The 23,419-nt window shown below is 54.7% G+C and overlaps 7 protein-coding genes across 7 annotated transcripts; 6 read left to right on the plus strand and 1 right to left on the minus strand.

The window, feature by feature from the left end:
- Nucleotides 1-801: 801 nt before the first annotated feature.
- On the plus strand, nucleotides 802-1,325 carry MAM_03307 (DUF718 domain protein; the record flags this gene model as incomplete). Its single annotated transcript, XM_040822106.1, has 2 exons — nucleotides 802-1,018; nucleotides 1,099-1,325. The coding sequence occupies 2 exons, from the start codon at nucleotides 802-804 to the stop codon at nucleotides 1,323-1,325; spliced, it is 444 nt and encodes a 147-aa protein (XP_040679911.1).
- A 3,100-nt stretch (nucleotides 1,326-4,425) lies between these two features.
- Nucleotides 4,426-5,336, plus strand: MAM_03308 (B-(1-6) glucan synthase; the record flags this gene model as incomplete). Its single annotated transcript, XM_040822107.1, has 2 exons — nucleotides 4,426-4,617; nucleotides 4,704-5,336. 2 exons carry the CDS (start codon nucleotides 4,426-4,428, stop codon nucleotides 5,334-5,336), a joined length of 825 nt encoding a protein of 274 aa, XP_040679912.1.
- A 3,944-nt stretch (nucleotides 5,337-9,280) lies between these two features.
- On the plus strand, nucleotides 9,281-10,681 carry MAM_03309 (uncharacterized protein; the record flags this gene model as incomplete). The annotated part of the gene is made up of 1 exon (XM_040822108.1): nucleotides 9,281-10,681. One exon carries the CDS (start codon nucleotides 9,281-9,283, stop codon nucleotides 10,679-10,681), a length of 1,401 nt encoding a protein of 466 aa, XP_040679913.1.
- A 571-nt stretch (nucleotides 10,682-11,252) lies between these two features.
- On the plus strand, nucleotides 11,253-11,945 carry MAM_03310 (uncharacterized protein; the record flags this gene model as incomplete). The annotated part of the gene is made up of 1 exon (XM_040822109.1): nucleotides 11,253-11,945. The coding sequence occupies one exon, from the start codon at nucleotides 11,253-11,255 to the stop codon at nucleotides 11,943-11,945; it is 693 nt and encodes a 230-aa protein (XP_040679914.1).
- A 474-nt stretch (nucleotides 11,946-12,419) lies between these two features.
- Nucleotides 12,420-14,371, minus strand: MAM_03311 (methylcrotonoyl-CoA carboxylase beta chain; the record flags this gene model as incomplete). The annotated part of the gene is made up of 3 exons (XM_040822110.1): nucleotides 12,420-12,542; nucleotides 12,629-13,673; nucleotides 13,815-14,371. The coding sequence occupies 3 exons, from the start codon at nucleotides 14,369-14,371 to the stop codon at nucleotides 12,420-12,422; spliced, it is 1,725 nt and encodes a 574-aa protein (XP_040679915.1).
- Nucleotides 14,372-14,755: 384 nt separating this feature from the next.
- MAM_03312 (Acyl-CoA dehydrogenase/oxidase) lies at nucleotides 14,756-16,178 on the plus strand (the record flags this gene model as incomplete). The annotated part of the gene is made up of 2 exons (XM_040822111.1): nucleotides 14,756-15,957; nucleotides 16,088-16,178. 2 exons carry the CDS (start codon nucleotides 14,756-14,758, stop codon nucleotides 16,176-16,178), a joined length of 1,293 nt encoding a protein of 430 aa, XP_040679916.1.
- A 2,299-nt stretch (nucleotides 16,179-18,477) lies between these two features.
- On the plus strand, nucleotides 18,478-19,892 carry MAM_03313 (NAD(P)-binding domain protein; the record flags this gene model as incomplete). Its single annotated transcript, XM_040822112.1, has 5 exons — nucleotides 18,478-18,814; nucleotides 18,914-18,983; nucleotides 19,052-19,360; nucleotides 19,532-19,648; nucleotides 19,712-19,892. 5 exons carry the CDS (start codon nucleotides 18,478-18,480, stop codon nucleotides 19,890-19,892), a joined length of 1,014 nt encoding a protein of 337 aa, XP_040679917.1.
- Between the last annotated feature and the right edge of the window lie 3,527 nt (nucleotides 19,893-23,419).

Here is a 23,419-nt window from a genome sequence, read left to right on the forward strand (position 1 = left end):
GACGAGGCGAAAAGGTCGGTCGGACGAACCAGGGCTCTGTATCACCACCTCGCTCCGATCTTTGCATCGCCCAGCGGCCTGGATCGAGCCCGACGTGCCCGCCGTGCAATTCGCTCGCTCGTCTTAAACTCTTTGTGCTGTGACTTGATTGCCACTGGTCTTCCTGACTGCTGGACACCGGTTGGTCGTTGAGCGTGTCTCGGGACTCGGGACTCGCGACTCAGGACTCGGGGGCGAGGGGGCATTGCGCAAGCCGAGAGACAGGAGGAGGGAGGAGGAGGAAGGAGCCCACGAACCGCAACCCACCGCGTGCACCTACCTGCCTGCAGCTTGCGGCGCGCAATTACACAACTCATGACTTGCATAACTTCCTCCCAGCCGCCAGCCGCCAGTCGCCAGCCGCCAGCCGGATGTATTTGAGACTTGCGTCTGGGAAAGTCGCCCCCCGGGCTGACCTGCCGCGCCTTCCTTGGATCATAGACCACTCCTAGTCCTCACTTGCTAGACCTTGGGAACCTTGGGACTGGTGCATTTCCAGTGACGGCTCCGACCATCGCCATTGCAAACTCTGACCCGTCATCTCCATTTTTGCATTGTTTACCTGGAGGCGCCATCCTGTGCCGACCTGGACTGCAACATCTCGCGGGCAGAGCAGCAAAACGACTGCGAGACCATCACTCAAGAGAGCACCGACGAATGCGAGGGCTGCTAGCCAACTCGCCTTGACCCTCGAATCTCTAGCCTCTCGTCTCATAGTCCCACGAACCCGCCAGCCCGCCAAGCGCCCTTTCAGAAGGCACCATGTGGAAACCCCCGTCCCCGACAGAAACCCCACGGTCGCCCTCTGTGGACGAGGCGGCATTCGGCGCACTGTCAGCCACGCGAACCAAGAATCCTGGTCGAAGGTTCGCCCAGGTCGTGAAGCTGAAGAAGGAATGTGTGGACCAGTACAAGGCGTGCCACGCCGCCGTTTGGCCCGAGGTGGCCAAGCAGATCAAGCAATGCGGGATTGAGGACTGTAAGTGGCAAACCCCCTCACCCGAGGCGATTGATTTTCCCGTCGTGACTGCCGAGTCTGGACTCCTGACGCCCTCGCAGACAGCATCTTCTACGACGATACCACCGGCCTCTTGTTCGGCTCGTACAAGTACATTGGCTACGACTACGCCGGCGACATGGAGCGCATGGCGGACAACCCCAAAGTCCGTGAGTGGTGGAAGATGACGGACAGCTTCCAGGAGAGCCTTGTGCCTGGGGCTGTCAGCTCCGAGGCGGGCGTGCCAAGCTGGTGGAAGCCAATGGAGGAGGTGTTTTACCAAGCCTAGATGACCGTTACCAGCAACGAATTGCTCTGTTTGCGCTGGCCGGTTGGATTCTCTGAGATTGTGTCGGGAAAGCTTGAATTAGGTTGCCTGCTTTTGGAGGTGTCTTTTAAGGCTATGCTCAAATGTGCCCGGCCTCGCAAAGCCTAGGTCCAGGTGAAAAATTGACCTTTGCATTCCCCTAAAACCCCATGAGGAAACTTGCTATACATGTTCAGAGCTTGTGATTTCACCCCTGTTGGACGCTTCTCTGTCCTATTCCTCGACTCCAACGATGCCGTCGGATTCTCCCGCCCACCCAGGTCAGCCGCGTTACTTACTCCCGTCTCTTGGTGTTATACGGGTGCCTTTTTGCTGCTGATTCTGTTTAGCTAGTTTTGTTCATGTATGGGGTCACCGAGGACGAATCAGGTCCTGTCCACGCGATGCCGTCTCGATAGCTAGGAAAGTTGTGCCATGATTGCGCCTTTGCGTTTCTAGCACGCGGGATAACGACTCTCCACCGGCAGAGAACTATGTCTTTGCAATGGGTCGGTGGTTGAGAGCGAACAAAGTATGTTGTTGCATGAAGCTGCCACAGGCGAGATTGTTGGTCAGCTTGCCGCAGTCGTCGGTGAAGATGGTTGCATAACCTGGGACGATCGGACCTCGTAGTTAGTAAGTAGCCATGCTTTCTCGAGTCTTCAACCAGGTCGTCCCATGCTCATGCCAAGTTCCATAGCCTGGCGTCAGCTGTCCTTGTGCAGCCCTGGGCTGCGTTGTGACTCAAGTTCGTCACTACTGCAAGTGCAAGGCTGTTGCTGTCACTTTGGCCCGTGATTTGTGAAGCGGCAACTTAAAAAGAGGCACCACCCTACAGCTCCGACTAGTGCGCATGGCCGACCACTCCCACTCATTCGTTGACCTATCCAGCATATGGAAGGGGGTAGTAGTTCTCTAAAGTCGTCGGTTCCGATCAAGACGGGTTGCTCAAGTTACGAAACATGTGCTTTTTGCCGCAAGGATAAGAAAAAGGTGCCGCTGCTCTTGTTTTGGGTCTGTAGGCGAGCTGGAGACCCACGAGGCGAGGATACGCCATTTCCGTGCGGGAATCATACCTCAACGGTCTGGGCGTTGGGATCTCGGAAGACGTTTGGAAGACAGAGCTCAAGCGGTACCGTGACTCGTATCAGCACTTGAGATCGGCATTCGGGCTTGACATCGTCGAGCATAGCCGTCTGCCATGTTGTATCGTACGACTGTGTCCCGATTCTAGAAACCACTCGGGTTCAACAAGCAGCAATCAAATAACTATCTCCATGCACCACAGCCAGGGACATATTTGGAAGAAATCTTCTCCATCTGGCTCTCTATGACGGACATACTCCTGGAGTTGATGGACTAATCGGACGAGTTGGAGCTCAACGCAAAGGACTTCTTCGGCCGAACCCCATTACACATCGCTGCAACCTACCTTCGGGTTGGACTCTACCTTTGGGTTGGACTGTACTGTTCGCTGTTTGTTGGAAGCTGGCGTGGACACCAGTCCATGTGAGAGCTCCTACGGCCTGACACCACTCCAATGCGCTGCGGCTGCTGGGCAAGAAAGAACCGTGACTAGTATACTGAATTGTCTAATGCTTGCGGGGCCATCTTCAACGGAGTCGGACAGGCTGAGTTCAGAGCTTCAGGCAGCTTGTGAATCCGCATTCAGAAACAGGCAATACCCTATTGTTCGGAAATCGCTATCGCATCTTGGCAGAGCTGGCCAGGATGCCTTCAGGTCGGCCATTGCGTCAGCATCTGTCGCACAAATGTCAGCCACAAGGGGTGCGGCGCACGTCGGCACAGGTAATCCGTACCGGCAGTGGGTATGACTTCATCGCTGAATTGGCACGACGGTGGGCTGGGTAACTCACATGAATAGCAGGGCGTGACGGCATTTTATGCTTTGACACCCATATGGTAGAGCGAAGGGGCGGCAGTTAAAAGGCAGCGATTCTGAAGGACGGCGGCAATTTGCACAGTCTGGCCGAAAAATGAGAATGACAACCAAACGTGATGTGTTCATTGCTCCTTCCCGAACTCAGGCCAACGGACCCAGCACAGCCGATTGGGCAGCCCGAGCCCCTCCCGCCTGACCAGGCACCAAGAGTCAAAAATAAGCCATGTCTTTCAATGCCTCTGTAGCATTTTCTCGACGGTGGAGAAGCTGGACAAACGCGACGGTGAGAACAATGTCTTTCATTCATGCACCAACCCCGGCAATGTAATGCTAGTCTTCCATCATGATTCATCTAGCTAACGCGATCGTGGGGAAGCACACTCAGATGGCCCCGACTGAAACCTCCGCGATGGAGCCCCGCCGGTTCTGAGCATGAGTTTTGCCGCAATTGGAGGTGCGTTGCTGGAACAAATGTCAGCCGAACAATTGAGTCTGCGTAGTACAAAGAGCTACAGCATCAAGGAGACGTAGGATATTCGTGTCGACAGTCGGTCCGTTTCAGAGAATAACGTCGCATCCCGCCATCTATGAGTAAGACCTAGCTAGGCCTACGGGCCGCGGCGGAATTTGAGTCGTCTATACGTATGGCGATTTGAGAGACGACTTGTCCCGGAATGGAAATGAGATTTTGGTGCCGTTGAGGCCCTAAGCAAGGCAGAGGACGGGACCATCCGGCCGTGGTACGCCTATTCACGCTGCCATGGTCTGACTGGATGGGAATGTGAGGGCATTTGACTTTGGAGATGGCATTAGGCTCTCTCTCTCGGAACCCATCGTGCTTCCCGCGTGAAGAGCAGAAGCAGAAGCGGAAGCAGCAGAGTGTCAGTATTTAAGGATACCCGCAGCCATCGTCTGCCTGGGTTCGTCGGGATGGTTCCCGTCGCCCCAAGACTACATACACCCTCTACTGTGTCAGAATGCACCTCACACCCCTGGTTCTCGTCAGTCTTGCAGCCATCGCTGCCGCAGCAGCAACTCCCAGCTGCTTTCCTTATGGTGGCGCCAAGTTGCCTGGAGGTTTGACGGCGCCCAACGTGCAGTTGAAGGATTGGTGGTGTCCGCAGTCCATGGCATACGGCTTTCAGGGATTCAGCTACCCTCTTGAGGATGACGACTGCAATGAGGGACGCCAGCGGCTTCAACAGGATGAATGAGGACTTTGCCAAGATGAAGGAGGACTTTGGGGCGAGCATCGTACGCATGTACTACCCTACATGCACCAAGTCGATCGTGTTCAAGAATGCGATTCGAGCTGCGGCCAAGAACAACATGGCTATCATCTTGCAGGTCTGGACAAACTTTGGCAACGGTGTCCGTCTCACACCCCCCATTCGTGACCTTTTCTTTGTGTAATATCCACACGAAGCAGTGACCCCGATGGGCTGACGTGTCAGCAGGACGTCTGGAGACGTTCCCAACAGGCTATTTACGACACCCTCGATGATCCTGAATTCGCGGCCGTAGCACCGTATGTTGTCCACAGCGCTGACTGGGGCTCTGAGCCAGTTGGAGACGGCATGGACTCTTCCAACTTCGTCAACGACCTCAAAGAATTTCGCAGGCGGATGAACGAGCATGATATCAAAGCGGGCATCAGCGAGGATTGGGACCGCCCCCGTTCCCTGCGCAACGGCGATAACCTGACGGATCTGGGTCGCGGCATCAGAGGTAGCTCGGACTATGCTCACATCCATCCCATGCCCTTCTATCACGGCAACAACCCTGAGAGCAAGGCGTGGGCATACGTCCAGCAGGCTACGCAGTGGGTTTTGGATCATGTCAAGCTGCCTACTATGATTACGGAGAGCCCTTGGGCTTGGGGCCCGACTAACCACAACCCTGGGAGGAGTGACGTAGGTGTTGCTCAGTACAGGCGTTACTGGAAAACATTCGACGATAATTGCGAGTGGTTCAAGGAAAAGAACGTTGGTTGGTTCCTGCATGCTTGGCAGGGAGAGGACAAGTTTGACATTGTCAAGCCAGGTGCCTCTGGCTACGTCATCCCTGACTGGAGACCTCGTCGGTGCTGAGTATGTACAGAGGGTTGGTCGGGAATCGAAATGGTTCGAGTTGCGTGTCACCGGCTTCGACTTCGTCGAGGAGCGAGACGCTGCACGTTGACGTTCGTACTGGACACGTTGAAGTTGTGCACGTAAAACTGCCCACACAATGGAGAAAGTTCCATGACTGATCTTGAATTATCCTTGATACGACGGAAATCTGTTCATTCTCAGCTGCGTCAATCTTCCACAGCCACGAGACGAGGCTTTTGCATGTCCTTTCTTGCATCTAGCCATGAGGGCCCCACAGCTGGTCCCGTTCATCTTGAGTTGCGTATTTTATTTTAGTATCTATATCGACTATTAAATTTGGCTGGTCCCACCATTGAGGGACACACAATGGCTGGCGTCAGTAGTTGCAGCACCGGGCAGCTCTCCAGGTGTCCTCTTTTTTTTTTGTCTCGTGGACAAGAGTCACCCGCTGTTGGTCAGACCAGCGGTATTGATCTGAAACTGAGTCTGTGCCGGAAGATGTTCGGCCACGCCCGAGTATATGCTAGCATATTGCTGTATATAACAGTACATAGCGTGTTATGCCGAATCTTTCTTTCCTCTTGGCCCGAACGTCTTTGTCTCGAGGATGTCGAAGAACAATCATCATGGGAGACTTGTCGGCGCAACAAATGTCCCACCCCGGACTCCGTGTGCCATTACCAACATTGACACCAGACGGTAACAATTGACAGCAATGTTACAGCCGTGTACACGAGTCGCTATTCGTCCGTCGCTTTTTCTTTGTGCTAGTATCGTACTACTCGTATTATTACGGTTTTGTTCAATGGGCATTAAGATTAAAGGTGCTCTGAGCATGCACTAGGTGCCTCGGGATGGTGGAATCCATCCAGGCAACTCAAGTCGATGGACGAAATTGACAGCAAAGAAGAAGACACACGAAAGTGCCCTGCGAGGACACATAGAAGATTCGTGCTGACCATCTCCGCTCGCCGTCGCATCCCTTATGGTCGGTTTTTGGAGGAGTCGTGGGCGCCAGTTGAGCTCCTGGTGATCAGATGGCCATCCTCCTATTCAACTCGAGCAATGTGGTTCTGGGCAAGCTTGGAAGAATTACGCCCTGGCATCTCGCGCCACCAAGCACGAGAACATATGTTGTCTCCTCGGTTGTCACTACAATTAAATCCGGGGTCGTGAAGCCTGTGTGATCGTGTCACATGGATTGTGACATTTTGACTGGGTGCTTCTTCTTCTGCTTCTTCCTCTCGAATGCTGCCAACCGTTGATCAAGATGAAGCAGCCAACGACATAGTATCGTTACATATGATGGCGGCGTGCTCCGACCACGCTAGGAAGTAGTCGTCCCTGGACCGGGACTATTAGGATGTCCTGCTCCCTGTGTGGGTGCATTTCCATGCAGGTACATGGCGCTAGTGTTTCCAGTTGACCACGGGGACGTTGCGCCTTGAAGTCAAGGGCAGGGATGAGACGTGGACTGGCTTTCATGAGTGCAACTAACCACGAGCCGGTGTGAAGGCACTCTTGAAGTACGGAGTAGCAAGCGAATGGAAACCCATGCATTGTTGACCGCAACCAGTGCAGAGTACGCGGCGCCATCCGGCCAAGAAGAAGATAAAACCAAGACGACACCTGAGCCGGCTGCAACTGCCAGAATTGCGGCTGCCGAGTTCAGGCCGCGGTTGTTTGGAGATTGTCCTCATCTCAGCTGGGCCCCTGTGCGGGCTCGAGCACTTTTGGCCTGCGCCATGCCAGCCGCTTGCGCCGGTTTCCGCTGTCCGTCCACGTGCGCCGTCTTCTTAGCACCGAGTCCTACTCCGTACTACGTAGGAGGTAGGAGTAGTAGTCGGCAACGTTGACTGGTTTCGGTGGGACGACTAGTTGGCTTCTGCGGTCCTGGATGATATCAATGGACGTCCTGGGTCGGGCCCACACCTGTACTGACACGCGCCAGGCGGAGACATCCCGTCGGCCGTGGACGGTTGGCTGGGTTCGGACGGGCACCGTGAATCGCGTGATGCTGGATCATGGAACAAGACCCAGGAGACCTAAAAGGCCTCGGACCAATCCATGTTTGCCCTTGCAAAAGCCGGTACCGTACGCGACCCCCGGCGCTCCAGTTCGCGTCCGCATGTTTGTTTGTTCGAGTGCAAATTTCAGGTGCCTTAAATCTCCATCAGCAGACGATTCTTTGACGTGATGCAGCGCACGAGTCGTCGAGGAACCTCGCACCGGGTTCACCGGGTTCGACGCGAACAAGCCAGCCCTGACCCCCTGCTCCATTTTGCGGTGCTCACCTAGGTTGCGTCCATCGTCGAGTTGTCGAGTGCATGGGGACGTCAATACACGTACAATAGTAATAATAATACGGACGGACTCATGGTCGCCATGCTTTCTCTTGCAATCTGTTAAACCCCACGCGACCTAAGGGCTACTTTCGTCTCTTCCTGCGCCTTTTGCGTCGCGACTTCCCCCACGGCAGGTTCAGACTTCGTCGCAGCTGCCTCAGCTGCACCTCTCCCCCTCCAGCGTCCCGCGGATAGCTGCAGCTGCTTTCACTCGTTCACTTCCATTCTCTTCACATCTGGGCTTTTGCACCTGTTTGCGTGTCCACGATAGGCAAACGCTGTCTGGCCGGCAGACGCGGCTCGAGCCCTCAACGTCAGGTTATCTATCCGTGTACCAGGTAAGAGCTGTTTTCTACTGCCATGGAGAAATCAATGTCCCAGAAATTGCTTCATGCAGCATCAACAACAAATCTGCTCCGGCCTCCACATCGGCCAGTAGTAGACTCGCTGCCGCAGCACGAGCGAATCCCCATACTCACTTTCCGTTGTTTTTGTTTTTTTGCTTCAATCCTCCCTTTTCTCTTCCTTCTTTTCTTTCTTTTCCTTGCTATTGTAGTTGTTCATTCACATCGTCGAGATCCTCGCTTACGACGTCGACAGTCTACTGACTTACTAGCTCGTTTTCCTATTGCCTGGCGCAACATCTGAAACGAGCCCCCCCCCCAGCCGTGCTTTGCGACACGCAGCCAAGTCTCGAAAACTCAGAAAGGTTCCGACGTTGGCGAATTTCTATCCCCAGAACTTTGAACTTTTCTTTTCCTTCTTCTTGGTCGACTTCCCTGGCCCCAGGCGCCCTATTTCTTCTGGTTTTTCTTTTGCGGCTATTTGGTCGCTGCCGATCCTGTCTATTTCTGAGACTCTGCGAGTCTCTTCTTGCCATCAGTTCCGATTTGGGGCATGCTGTTTCAGGAATTATTCTCTTGCCACTAAGTGGTAGAATCTGAGACTATCGGCGTCTCTCGTACGTAGCCCATAACCCCAATCACCCGTGCTGTCGTCCTCTATTCCGTCACTTGATGCTGAGAGCTACAAACGGCACTCGCTGGACTGCCAACTGGCTGCAGTGTCCTGGGGGTCTATCATCTTGTCCAAACGAAGCCACTAACGCCAGCTTAATAGGTTGTCTACACAATATTGGGGCGCCATTTGTCTTTGCTCTTTTCCATTGGAGAGCTGACTCGTGTTCCTAAATGAACACGCAGCCCTGCTTTCACTCTTTTTGTTCCAGACTTTCGTGAACTTGAACGGGTTGCAACTTTGTCTTCAAATGACGCTGCCACTCGTTTTGATGTAATATGCCACACATGCGACTTGCCGCAACTTCCATTCACGTTTCTCCATAGCACGACACGTTTTAATCTTGATGCAACACGACGACTTGCAAGTTGACCAACCCATTCCCGATACAACAGCCCGATAGCTACGCAGCATAGCATTGGGAATATTTACGCAACTTTGATCCTTTTCGGCCAATCTTTGGTTTATGAGGGGGAATGCCTGCAAATAAATCACTAAAACCAACCCGATTGATTCCGCGATTAACGGTTCGCTGCTGCTGAAGGTTGTCAAATGCTTCAGCCCTACAATGGAAGGGATATGGACCGACCATACAAAACGCCTGGGTCTGTTAAGAAGGCCCGGGAACAGGTCCAAGGCATGTTAGCAAGGGACGCAAAAGAACAGCCACGGATGCAACAGAACCCGAACCCGAACCCGAACCCCTTTGAGTCCTCGATACCGTTGCAACCACCGCTGCCCGGGTATTCTCGAACTAGGTTCGCGAAGAATAGAATGCCTCCGGGCCATGATCCAAAGTCTGGCCAGAAAATATCAAGACCGGCACAGGTGCCACAGTGGCCGCTCACCAATAGCAATACCTCGCCGTCAGCTTTCATAGACTCGAATTTGTCGCGGTCTTCCCTCCCAAAATCGCAAGATAGACCTCAAAGGCCTCCGAGACCCAGCCAGAGCAGAATCCCCTCGATACTCGACCAATCGAAACCACAACAACCGACTCCTGTTTTCATCTCTCGACCAGTCCTCCCGGGTAGCCTTCAAGACAAGAACACCAATTACAACATCTCTGCCCCGACAGCTCCATCAGAGACCTCTACGCGGCGAACTCTATCATCTGTGGGATCCATACCCGACTTTCCCATACCGATTCCCGCGAGTTCCTCGGCACCACCCAGGAAGAGTGCAAACCTGGGACCTCCGCCTTCCAGCCGAAGGGGGCAGTCATCCTTTTATTCAAGCGCGTCTTTAGTTTCTCCAATACCTGAAGAAAGTCCCCGGTCGAGATCTCATGGATCTTACGCGTCGAGTGCGGCTATGCCTGAAACATGGCCTGGATCACCTGAGATGGGTAGCCCTGGCTATAACGACGCATTCTACGAGGAATCAATAACGGAAAAAAGCAGGGAATCTGGAGATGACGAGTTTGAAGACGAGAGTCAATTAGTTCAAAATGAAGTGTATCGGCAGCATAAGCCGGCGTTGATCACTGCAAATGGGGTCAGCGATTTTGGCACAAGTGGCAGAAAAGACCCGGCACAGGCGAAGACAGCACTGGAGGATGACGGCTACATTAGTCCAGCAACAAGTCTATCCGAAACTGCTTCTACAATCAAAAAGCCACGAGCATCGTTGATCAAGATTTCTAGTAGGGAGAGTCTGGCCGCAGAAGTTTCTCCGCAGCCTTGGGGCACAGCGAGTTCATCGGATCTTGGAGAGTCTGTGCAACTTAGAGATGTCCCTCGACAACAAACTCGGCTGTCGGCCATGAGGCGGCCGCCCAGGCTGGATATCGATGCAGTCCGCGCAGCGGAGTCAAGGGGGAGTCTAACAAGTTTGCCTGATCTTATTCGCCGTGCAACCAGATTGGCAGCTATGATTGACAAGGGCAAACGACCGGCAAGTAGGCTCGACATTATGGACGGGTATCTCGCAGAAAAAGGTAGCTATACACCTCAGAAATGGGCCCAGTGTTGGATCTAGCATTGGAACATGCATCTTCGGGCGGGCAGGACAATTTTTCCAAGTTCTAACGTTGATATCAGATGATCTCTACCGGTCCGGACTGTCAGATATGCTGGCGGCCTTTCCGCCACCCGTTCATACACCCGGAAACAATCCCAGCCGCAGCTCGTGGATGAGAGGTAACTTGTGGCCAGGAGTTTCTGGGCAGGACCGGCGTATCCATTCGCGGTCCCCAAGTGGCCAAATTGAAACAAAACCTAAACGACGATGCTGTGGTCTGCCTCTGTGGCTAGTCATCCTCTTGGTCTTCTTACTTCTCTTCCTCATTGTCGCAGCCATAGTCATCCCGCTCGAATTTTTTGTCTTCAAAGACCTTGGCCAAAAAGACAATAAGGACCTTAGCATCGGCCAATGTCAAAAGAGGCTAACCTGCAAGAATGGCGGAACCAGTGTAATTTCCCAACGCAATTGTTCATGCATCTGTGCCAACGGGTTTACAGGATCCACGTGTGGTGATGGCGGTGCCACAGGGTGTACGACGACGAACCTCGTTTCGGCTGACCAAGAGTCAAGTATTAACAACGTGACAATGGGCCGAGCCATTCCACGACTGCTAGCCGATGCTAACAAGAATTTTTCCGTGCCACTGTCGGGGACCTCAATTCTGGCTAAATTCAACTCTGGAAACCTGTCTTGCATTGCTCAAAATTCTCTTGTCACCTTTAATGGTCGTTCCACCAGATCGGCTAGAGATGAGATGCTAGACAAGAGTAAGGAGCAGGCGAACTTTGCCCGGAATATTGAAGAGTTTCCGGTACTGCCAATCATCACCCTTGTACCGACTACGACGACCACGGTTACGGTAGCTCCGACTCTTGGTCAGAAGTCTACAACATCAGAGACAAGCTCAGCCTCTCCACAGAGCACGCAAGCAACAATGCCCCCAACAACGCCGGCGGAATCGTCTCTGGCATCTATCTTCTCATCCAGCTCATCGCGTATGTCCAGACCACCCGCTAGCACCACTAGCAGAGCGCCTGCATCCTTGTTCCCATTGACGGAGGAAGTGAGGGATTTCGCGCGAGTCGCAATCCTCTACATATTACAAGAGCAGTCTGTAGAAAAGGCAAGCTCCTCGCAGACTATTCTGCAACAACTGTTCAGCAGTGACATCACAGAGCAAGAGGCATCCAACGTTGACCTTGGGAATGGAAATAATATCAACCTGGCCTCGCGATCTGTCAACATTGGGAGTGGGCCAGTTGGCAGCAAAAACGTTTAACGTGATGGTTTCGCGACCAGGTCTCAACGGCCGAATCAGTGCGGATGCAGAATCGCATGGAAGTGAGCGGAGGCCTTGCGTGAAACCAGTCGAGACTCTTTCAAGTTTCTCTTAGTTGCTCCCACTCCTCGGAGTGCACGATATAAAGGGGAGAGTATAGCGATGGCGTTTTGATAGATGAAGAAATGTTTTTATCATCGACATGGAGGAGGAATATCAAGAAATCCAATAGGGTAATGATGTAATGTCGTGTTGAGTCTCGACAGTGGTAGAAGTGAAATTTGCTACTGGTTTCCACTTGTCCCTGGTCTAGTGAGTGCATCATTTCTCGACTGACAATTGGCTCGACTGTACTGGCCGTGGTGTATGGCAAAATATGTAGGACTGCTCTCAAATATGGCGAGCGGTGACACATTGCCAGGCTTTCCCGGCGTCATCAACTACACCTTGCAGCATTGGAATCACTTCTCCTCTTCACATTCTAAAGACACCAAATTTGCCATCTCCCGCCTTGACTTCGTTCCGCCCGCCCATGGCAGCCTGCAAGCCCAGGCCAAGGTAGCGTCGAGTATGCTGAGGGGGGATGATGCCATCGTCCTGTTGTCCAGTCGACATGTTAGTTTGTGGCAAGGACGGGAAAAGAGGTCGTGGGTTCAAAATAGACGGGGCGGCCGGCAACTTACCCAGAGCCTTGCAGATGAGAAGGTGGCCTCGGTCTCGCGATCAATGCGAGCCCTCAGCTCAGGATCGGCTTTCTGACCGACCGTCTCCATGACGGCAGCAAGCTGCTCGCCACCCATGACGCCCACACGCGCGTTGGGCCACATCCAGAGGAAGCGGGGACCGTAGGCACGTCCACACATGCCGTAGTTGCCGGCGCCGTAGGAGCCGCCGACGACAACGGTGAACTTGGGCACGTCGGCGCAAGCGACGGCGGTGACGAGCTTGGCGCCGTGCTTGGCGATGCCGTCTCGCTCAGAGGCCGTGCCGACCATGAAGCCCGAGATGTTTTGCAGAAAAACGAGGGGGACGGCGCGCTGGGCGCAGAGCTCGATGAAGTGTGCGCCCTTGACGGCCGACGAGGCGAACAGGATGCCGTCGTTGGCGACGATGCCGACCTTGTGGCCGTAGACGGAGGCGAAGCCGGTGACGAGGGTGGTGCCAAAGTCGCGCTTGAACTCGGAGAACTCGGAGCCGTCCACGACACGGGCGATGACTTCACGGATGGGGATGGGCTTGCGGAGATTGGTGGTTGCGATGCCCATGAGCTCTTCCGGGTCGTGGAGGGGCTCGGAGAAGGCACTCGCGGGAGGCTGAGTGACGGCGGATCTGGCCGGCCAGTTGAGGTTGCTGACGGACCGCCGGGCGAGGGCGATGGCGTGGGCGTCGTCGACGGCCAGGTAGTCGGTAACGCCGGACACTGAGGAATGCATCTTGCCGCCGCCGAGCTCCTCGGCGCTGACGACCTCGCCGGTGGCAGCTTTGACGAGGGGAGGGCCGGCGAGGAAGATGTGGCCCTGTTCGCCGACGATGATGGACTCGTCGGACATTGCGGGGACGTAGGCGCCCCCTGCGGTGCAAGGGCCCATGACGACGGCGATTTGAGGGATCCCCTGGGACGACATGCGTGCCTGGTTGTAAAAGATGCGGCCAAAGTGCTCGCGGTCGGGGAAGACGTCGGACTGGTGCGGGAGGTTGGCGCCGCCCGAGTCGACCAGGTAGATGCAGCTATTCGCACACTTAGCCGCGATGAATGAAGCCTCGTCATGTAACAGACGTACGTCTTGTTGTGTCGCTGGACAGGGCGGCTGGTTGGCTTGAGAGCACGAGGGAGAGCGGCTTGGCACCGCGGCGTCCTTTTCTACTTACGGCAACTTGTTTTCCTGCGCGACAGCCTGCGCACGGAGATGCTTCTTGACGGTGATGGGGTAGTACGTGCCGCCCTTGACTGTGCTGTCGTTTGTGACAATGACGCAGGTGACGCCCTCGACGACGCCGACGCCTGTGATGATTCCGCCGGCGGGAACCTCGGCCTCGGGATACAGCTCGTAGCCCGCCATGGGAGACAATTCCAGGAACGTCGTGCCGGGATCGATCAGGGACGTGACGCGGTCTCTCGGCAGCATTTTCTTGCGGGCAATGTGCTTTTCGCGGGCCTTTTCAGGACCGCCGCGCTGCACCTTGCGCGTGAGCTCGGCCATTCTGGCCGTGACTTTGGCCATTTGCTTCTCATTTTCCTTGTACTCCTCCGACGAAGGGTCGACATTGGTTTGGAGGCGCGATATGGCGGCCGCTTGGTGAGGCGTCGTGAGGTTCGCGACGGCGCGGGACTGCAGTTGCTGTCTGTGATTGTGATGGTGGTGATGATGGGCGCGAAGGCGGGTCAGCCGTAGGGCCTGATGCGACGACGACCGGCTGAGAGACATTGCGAAATTGACGTCCCGCAGGGTATCGTTCGGCACTTTCGTTGGCGCTGGGCAAGACGGCGGGTTTGCGGCAAACGGGGACGAGAGAGGGGAGGAGGAGAGAAGGAGGAGAAGAAGAAGAATGAGGCACCAGGTACTCCGTACGAGAGCCGAGACATGGCGAGGACTTGAGCAAGCTTGAGGACGGAAAATAAATCTGGGGGTTGGCAGCCCGCAGCAAGCCGAAGCAAGCCGCGGCGCGGGTTTGGCAATGCGCCTCGCAACTTGGATCCCACATCCGTCCTATTTGAACCTGGGCTCGTTGTTCTTCATTCGAGCCAGTGCACTCGCATCTGCTCTGCCACCGGCCCGTCGTTTCAGCTCCTCGACAACATCTCACACACCATGACAGCGAGCTTCGCGTCGCTCACCAGAGCTGTCTCCCGACGCGCCGGCCGGCGACTACGGCCCTCGGCACCGGTCACCCTTCTTCCTGCCGGCCAGACGAGACTACACTCGTCCAAGCATCCCCAGGGCTTTGAGCCCCCCACGACGGCGGAACTGGACGAGCTGCGCGAGCGTGTGCAAGACTTCACCCGGCGCGAAATCACGGCCGAGATTGCCGCGCAGACGGACAGGCGCAATGCCTTCCCCGACGAGATGTGGCCGAAGCTCGGCGAGGCCGGCTTCCTGGGCATCACGGCCGACGAGGACGTCGGCGGGCTGGGCATGGGCTATCAGGCTCACGCCGTCGTCATGGAGGAGATATCCCGCGCGTCCGGGTCCATTGGACTGAGCTACGCGGCGCACTCGCAGCTCTGCGTGAACCAGCTGCAGCTCAACGGCAGCCCGGACCAGAAGAGGAAGTACCTCCCGGGCCTCATCGCCGGCACCAAGGTCGGCGCCCTGGCCATGTCCGAGTCCGGTTCCGGCAGCGACGTCGTGAGCATGCGCACGACGGCCAGCAAGGTCGACGGCGGCCATGTCCTCAACGGCTCCAAGATGTGGATAACCAACGGCCCCGACGCGGACTTGATTGTCGTCTACGCCAAGACGGAACCCGACAAGGGCTCCAAGGGCATCACGGCCTTCCTGGTCGAGACCGACGCGGACGGCTTCAGCTGCGCCCGGAAGCTGGACAAGATGGGCATGCGCGGCAGCAACACGGGCGAGCTCATGTTCGACAACGTCCTCGTGCCCGAGGAGAACGTCTTGGGCGACGTCAACGGCGGCGTGCGCGTCCTCATGGAGGGCCTCGACCTGGAGCGCCTGGTCCTCTCGGCCGGGCCCCTGGGCATCATGCAGGCCGCGCTGGACGTGGCCTTGCCCTTCTCCCACCAGCGCAAGCAGTTTGGCTCCCCCGTTGCGCACAACCAGCTGGTGCAGGGCAAGCTTGCCGACATGTACACCAAGCTGCAGGCGTCGCGGGCGTATACCTACGGCACGGCCAGGCAAGTCGATGAGCAGGGCATCATCCGCACCCAGGACTGCGCCGGCGCCATTTTGTACGCCGCTGAGCGTGCTACCGAGTGTGCCCTTGACTGCATTCAATTACTCGGCGGCATGGGCTATGTTGAGGAGATGCCTGCCTCGCGATTGTTGAGAGAGTAAGCTTGGCCTCGTGTCTTCACCTACTACCCTGTTGGTGCTGTACTTTGCGAAACTTTTCAGCCCTCTGAGAACCCGGGGAGAAGAGGGGGGTATTGAATCACTTTGACTGACGTTTTTGATTGACAGCGCGAAATTGTACGAGATTGGGGCTGGAACTTCTGAAATTAGACGCATGGTCATCGGACGTGCCTTCAACAAGGAGTATGCCAATGCGTAGAAGCAGCGAAACTGGCAATGCCTCTGCCCAAAAATTCGGATTGTATCTCGCTAGGCGCAGACCGTGGTGACAGTCGCGTGGACATGTTGGAAGCGCATGTCACGACAGCCCAAAGTTTCACTTGGACGGTCCCTGCTTTGCCACTGCTATAACATGATAGACGGGCAGGTGGCTCAGGGTTACTGTATTTTAAAGTTCCATGCATTGAATCCGTCAGCAGATGTAAAGCCATCAGGATCCTGGTAATGACACAGCTTCCATCGTGCTGTGGACATGGTTGCTAAGCGATGCCGCAGATGTCCATTGATGGTCCCTCCTAGATAGGTCCTCAAAATATTTAGACTGCATTATTTACGAGGCTAGGGGAGACCAAATCTATCAGACGAATGATCCAAGGCAAAGTACTCCGAAGATTCTATTCGATCCCACGAGACATGTGTGCGGGACCGGTGGGAGACGAATGGGATACGGTGCCATGCATCGTGCCCAGAGGAAAAACACACCAACTAATTCAAGTCACGATAGTTGAAGGGTGGGCATTTCTGTCAAAGCGGTAACCAGTCCGCTGTTGCCGGATGTGCCGTGTCCGCTTACCTAGGTTGTGCCCTGGTCGCCGATTCGAAATACTAGTGCTGGGCTAGTAATCCATGATTTCAATTCGCTTTTGTAGTTGAGACCACGAGAGGGTCACTGAAGACAAACCGAGCGACTGACAAAACACAGCGATATTTGGTTCCAATTGGGCGGGCTGTTGGAGAAAGCGATGAGGGTTTCGACGACTTGTCTTTGCTTTGGACCAATTGAGTCCAAAGCTGCAGCACCAAGTCAACCCAAGTGTCCAAGTTTGCATTGTGAGATCCGAGGAGCTCGTACCTCGTTTCCACCCATGACAAGGTTCCTGTGAGGGCGTCTCGTTTGCAACCGGACACACCGGTGGTCGCTGTCGCGCAATCGGCGAGAGTGTTACCTCGTCTGATGGGCGGGTACATCAATTCGCATGCTATCCCCGGTGTCGGGCGAGTACTCGGTACCCCGTAGCAACGTTGGATGAAAATTGCGGTATTCCGCGTGACCACCGGCCCTTGCCTCTCTGTGCATGATTGCCATGCATTAGATGCTTGTTTTTGGCTGTGTCTGAAGCCCTGCTGGGCTGAGTTGGCAAGGAAAAAGCAACGAGGTGCAACACCCAAAAGTACATACGTACCAGCAAAGCATTCTTCGTGACGGGTAGGTAAGAGATTCGAAGGTAGCGGGCGACAAGGTACAATGGTACGATTGATGATTGAAAAAGGGACAAGGAGCTTGGCTAGCCTATTTTGCAGATATTTCTCGACACGCAAAGAAAAAAACGCGAACAAAAAGATGGACAAGGGAAACCACAGCAGGCTTGTTGTTGTTGACCCAGTGCCCCGACTCGGCGGGTCGCTCTTGCCTGGGAAATCTCCTACCCCGCTGAGCCACTTGCCGGCAAAGTCTGCGTGTCCACATGTCGTGTTTAGACGTGGGCGGCAGGCAGCATGAGACGTCTGGAGCATCTCATGCGACTAGCCCCAGGTGGTTTCTGGGGCTTGGTCCAGAGAGTCCGGCAAGGCAGTGCAAAGGCTCTATCTAGAACTTTGCTTGGGAGCATGACTCCGCGTCTCCGTGCTGCAGCAAGCAATCGATGCATGACGGTCCTTGCGTCGGCACGTCGACCGTGTTCCAGAGTCTCGAGGGTGCATAAATATCAATCTGGTGCAGTCGCTGCGACTTCAAGGTCTGTTGATTGGGCGGCGATGAAGATCGGCCATTTCTTATTATATACGTTACATACTCCATGCAAGCACGCCTGTGGCCTCGTGTAGATTCTCTTGCCTGGACCGTGAACGTCCACTGCCCCCCACCTCTTCACCCCCTTGCGGCGTCGTCCCCGCTCAGCCGCTGTCGGCCCCAGCGCCAAGGGGAGGAGGGGCGTGTGCCGCTGCTGGAGCTTGGGGCGTGCGCATCAACCACGGAGTCTGGAGCTCTCGACGTCCATCGCAGTGCGCACACTCTCGCCACCTAGGCCAGACGGGGATGAAATATAAATCGTCAAACTCAATCGCTGCTCACTCTCTCCACATTCTTCGGCCCTGTTTCTCGTAACCACCGCCTTTATTGTCTCTTGGGCACATCAATTGCCGCGCAATCGCGTTGATACCAACGGCCACACCTGCGCCTCAACGCCGCCGCCTTCGGACAGGTCTTCGAATCCCATCCACGCCGTGATAAATAAGCCACGCTTCTTTTTCTTCACACAAAGCCACGTATAATCGCAGAAATGGCTTCTAGACAGACCATCTTTGCTCCCATGCTGCGGCACGTCTCACGACGTGCTGCCAATCCTCCTGTGCGACCATCGTTTGCCGCTGCTCGCCATCTGCACAAGGTGCCCGCTCGAAGCAACAAGCCTGGCAGTTACTCTCGCACTGATTCTGACATCGAAGTGGAGCATCCAGAGGAGCATGAACTGCCTTCAAGTAAACCAGTTTCGGGCACGGGCGGACAGTTCGTAAAGCCGACTCTCCCCAGCTTCTCTCTTGATGGCCGTGTCGGTGTCGTCACTGGAGGCGCTCGAGGTCTGGGTTTGGTCATGGCCCAGGGCATGGTCTTTTCCGGTGCCGATGTTGCCCTCGTTGATATGAACAGCACGTCGCAACCCCCCCTCCTTGTCGATTGTCGAGTCGCTCAAGTTGCCAAACTAACATGACTTATAGAGGAGGAGGCTCAGAAGCAGACCCAATTGCTCATGGACGCCTTTCACCGTGAAAACCCCAATGCCGAGCGGTAAGCCTTTATCTGCTGGATGCACACGCAGACAACGCCATTTTCTCAAAATTCTAATTCTTGTCAAGGATTCCCAACGTCACCGCTCACTTCGCCGACGTATCCGACCCCGAATCCGTCGAGAGCTGTATTGCCGAGGTCGCCGAGCAGCACGGCAAAATCGACCACCTCGTCACTTCAGCCGGCTTCACTGAAAACTTCGAAGCCGTCAACTACCCCATTGACCGTATGCGTAAGCTGTGGGCTGTCAACGTCGACGGAACCTACCTTTTCGCCACCTCAGTTGCCCGTCATCTCATGGCGCGCAAAGCCCCAGGCAGCATGGTCATGATTGGTAGCATGTCTGGCTCCATAGTCAATGTTCCTCAGCCTCAGGCGTAAGTGACTCCTTGGCGATTCTGTGTCGCTCACACTGAATTTCGACCGCCCTGACGGACCTGATGCCCGGCGTGAGGGGGTCGCAGGGCGTGTGGGACTCCCATCCTGTAATCAAGTAACCAGTTGCTTGGAAAGGAACCGATGGCTGACTTGTACGCGCCTACTTTTAGTCCTTACAACGCTTCCAAAGCTGGTGTGCGCCATTTGGCGGCTTCGCTGGCCGTTGAATGGGCTCATGCTGGTATCCGCGTCAACTGTATCTCTCCCGGATACATGCTGACTGCACTGTGAGCGATGAAGCACCACCGAGTTAGTTCAACTGTCAAGATACTAACATTTTGGCCCTACAGCACTGAGAAGATTCTCAACGAGAATCCCGATCTGAAGCAGAAGTGGACCTCACTTATCCCCCAAGGCAAGATGGGCCAGCCTCAGGACCTGATGGGTCCTGTGTCCTTCCTGCTCTCCGATGCCAGCAGTTACGTCACTGGTGCCGACATTCGCGTTGATGGCGGATATACTGTGACCTAAGGCAGGGATTTTGTGCAATAACAACCGGGAAATAACATCTACAAGCGGGGCAAAGATATGCCGAATCCGCGTCAGTTCTTGTACGCAATAGCCTGACTACGCTCGATTTTCTAAGTGTGCATCCGGCGTTTTGGGGATTCATGGCAGGCGTTACTATCCACCACAATTTTTTTCTTTTTAATTTTTAAATAAGGCATTTATAAAGATAAAAGTCATAGCGCTCGCAAAATAGCGCGGCCACACGAAAACACGTCAATTGACATACTTCAAGTCATAATGTAATGTCCAGTCAACGCTGACCAAATCAACCACCGCCCACTCTGAAGATCATGGGCTTGGCGATGCGTCATAATAAGAACAAGGTCATCCAAATCTCAAACCTTCTAGGAAGAACTCCTGCTAGTGATCATGTTTATGAGTAGAGGCTAGGTAGCGCAACGTTACAGGAATTTGCAGGCTTGATCCGGGGTTGTCCTTCCTAAAGTCAGTCACTAGATGCCGGAATTGCAAGTAGAATCGGTTAGCCAAGTAGTCGGCGACGCCATCGGACACAGTTTCGTCCGCCTCCCCAACCGATGAGGTGACCAGGATTCGAAAGCACCTCCGTAGTGGGCTGGTTCGAGAAAGAGTGCCAACTTACACTCCCCCTTGGAGGCAGGAAGAGGGCCCAGCCATTCTCGCCGATCTGAGTTGCAAGAGAAGGAAGGTCGCATCTGGAATGCACGCTGTCTGTTTCTAAATCGAGGACGCGAGCTCATCCGTTGGCTGTAACTGTCAGCAGTACGTGCCACAGTAGATGCTGCTGTATGAGTTGAAGTCATCTATTCCGCTGCTGCCATCAAGAAGCTCCGTGGAGGCTAATAGGGTCAACTGATCCCTGCAAAACGTTTAGAGTTTGTGCTTTCGGTACGAGGCGGGCGGCACTGCTGTTCCAGCAAGAGGTTTCGTTGTCCCCTTTATCAATCTGTCTGCTGGGCATAGATGTATAGAAAGGAGCTTTGAATATTCTCTCGTGTTTCCAATTTCAAGTCGGATAAAAAAAGACATGATTGGCCACTGGCTACATAGAACTTGCTGCTTGTCGAGATATATCGGTGTCCGTCATGCTTAACATTGATTTGACATCTTCTCGCACTAACGAGGCCCTCCGTTTTGTCTGCCTTCGTCTTCGCGAACGTCCAGGTCAACCAGCATAACATAGACCTCAGGTTAGTTACCACATACTTCAGGGAGAACGGGCTACTTGACAAGAAGACGCCCCTCTTACATCTACTCTCCATGGCTGGCGCCACGGCATTGTATCGCTGCAAACTGTTGGATATAACCGTGGTACCGTGCAGCTTCAAATGTACAGGTTCTCTTCGGTGCAACTCTCACACGGCTGATGGGTATCGAGGTGCGAGTTCAAGACTTGTATTCTTTTGTGCAGGACAGTGTATCGAGAGGAACTCGGCATCCTTCAAGAGAAAGAGATGGTGATTCCCATCGCTGGGACGAGATGTGACAGGCTTCGTGGTTCAAGCCAAGCTCCGCGTGCTCTGCACTCGCTTTGGGCTGTGATGTCTTGCTCTCGCCTCGATGCATCGGAATTCCTTGCTTGATTCATCCCGCGTACCTGTGTAACATCAGACACTGATTTCCAGGTTGGGAAAGAGCCGTTGCTGCCGAGATCGGCTGGCTGGCTGGCTGCTCGTCCTCGTCGGTGCCCAACGCATGCCACGCGGAAAGGAGCAGCTCAACCAGTCCGCTTAATGCCACATGACGGGTCGACCAGACGGACAGCTTCAACTCACAAACCACGTCCTTGACTTTGAAACGACGATCTTGTGCTCCGTGCCCAAAGAATCTCGCAAAATTATTCATGCAGGCGACCACTTCGCCGCCCCATATCTCGGCCTGTCCCCAGCGCCGCTGTGACCACATTCCGAACCGAACAGATATATCGACATGACCCGGCCGCAGTGCAGATGGGAGATAATTTTTTGTACTGAAAGCGTGCCGCCGCCTACCGCTTCCTTCGCCGTCCCTGCGATTCATTGGTACCAAAGGGATGGACATGAAACTCGAGGTAATGCACGAGAGACGCAGCCATGACGTTCAACATCCACTTCATTTTGAAGGCCCAAGATTGCACCGACATCGACAGGGCGTAGCGTGACTGACAGGTTTGTTCGGCTCTACCGGCTGGCCGGGATTAAACAAGCTCAAGCAGCCCATCGCCCGCTCGACCCCAGTTTGCTCTTCTTGGCAACTGTCAACGACGCCTCAGCTTGGAGTGATGGCACCAGCAACAACAGCACAATGTGGGAACCGAAACCGAAACCGTTGGGCCTGGGAGCTGACTTGGCTTGGCACGGCTGACCGTGCTCCAAAGACACGAGAGGCGAAGATCAACGAGCCAGGCTCATGTTCCAATTACATTTACTGGAGTGCCGCGTACTCGACGACAACTTGACCGAGCAAGTAAATTGTGCGGCGAACCTCCTATGAGGCAACACGGTTGGTTGTTTGGGGTGCTCCATAGCTGCAACATTGAGCCAGTGTAGGAGGGATTATCATTTACGTGGCATCATCGCGGTGTAAGTGGTGGAAAGATGACAGCTATTACTCCGTAACAACGCAATCAATCCGGGGACAGTGGACTGCAACAGGAAGATGGCGGTTGAAACCACCAATTTAATTGTGTACTGTCCACCATGCCAAGTCAACAGCGGGCAATTCAACATGCCAGTTCTGACTCACCCCTGGACCAAATGCGAATTACGGAGTATCGAGCGGAGCACCCCCGTATGCCGTACTCCGTACCCCGTACAGTCAGAGACAACAAAAGGCAGTCTGTGTCCAGAGAGGCTTGAATGTCCCGGATCTGTGCAGGGTCAGGGCCTTGGCGCGTCCCTCAACGGGGCAGAAAAAGAGAAGAGCGGAGTCCAGAGGACTGAGCGGCTCCTCGAAGTCAGTGACGGGCCAGGGTTGGGACGCAGTGCGCGGTGCGACCATTACGCGCTTCATGCCGAGTTCGAGGCTGGGCCAATATAACAAAAGCCCATCTGCATCCAGGTGCGCGGAGCGCAAACCGACTTCAGAACTGGAGCTCGGTCCCCGGATGCTTCGTCACGCGGCCAACGCCACGGTCCTGGTGACCTCTCGCTAGCCCCCGGGATTTGTTGAATGTCGACAAATGACATACGGCCAGACAGGGAATGTTGGGATCGCTGGCTCCAACTCTCTCGAGGCAGTATCAATAACTTTGGGTGCCGAGGCAAGACTACTACTACTCCCTAGCCAGCATGCGTTGATCTTGAAAGAGCCCCCCCCTGGCCCCGTCCTCGATTGTATGGCGCTGGAATACCTACGTGTACTGAGTAACTACAAATGCTCTCCCTGGTTTTGACACGGGGTCTGAATGCCACGAGGCATCTCTCTATTTGATGAGCACAATTGGACAAAAGCCAACCGGCACTTGACATTTATAAATGCTCGAGACGAACCTTTATATCCCGATTTTGCCGTTTGTCATGCGGCATTAC

This window comes from Metarhizium album (genome assembly GCF_000804445.1).
Source record: "Metarhizium album ARSEF 1941 chromosome Unknown scaffold_6, whole genome shotgun sequence".
In the NCBI taxonomy this organism is placed as follows: domain Eukaryota; kingdom Fungi; phylum Ascomycota; class Sordariomycetes; order Hypocreales; family Clavicipitaceae; genus Metarhizium; species Metarhizium album.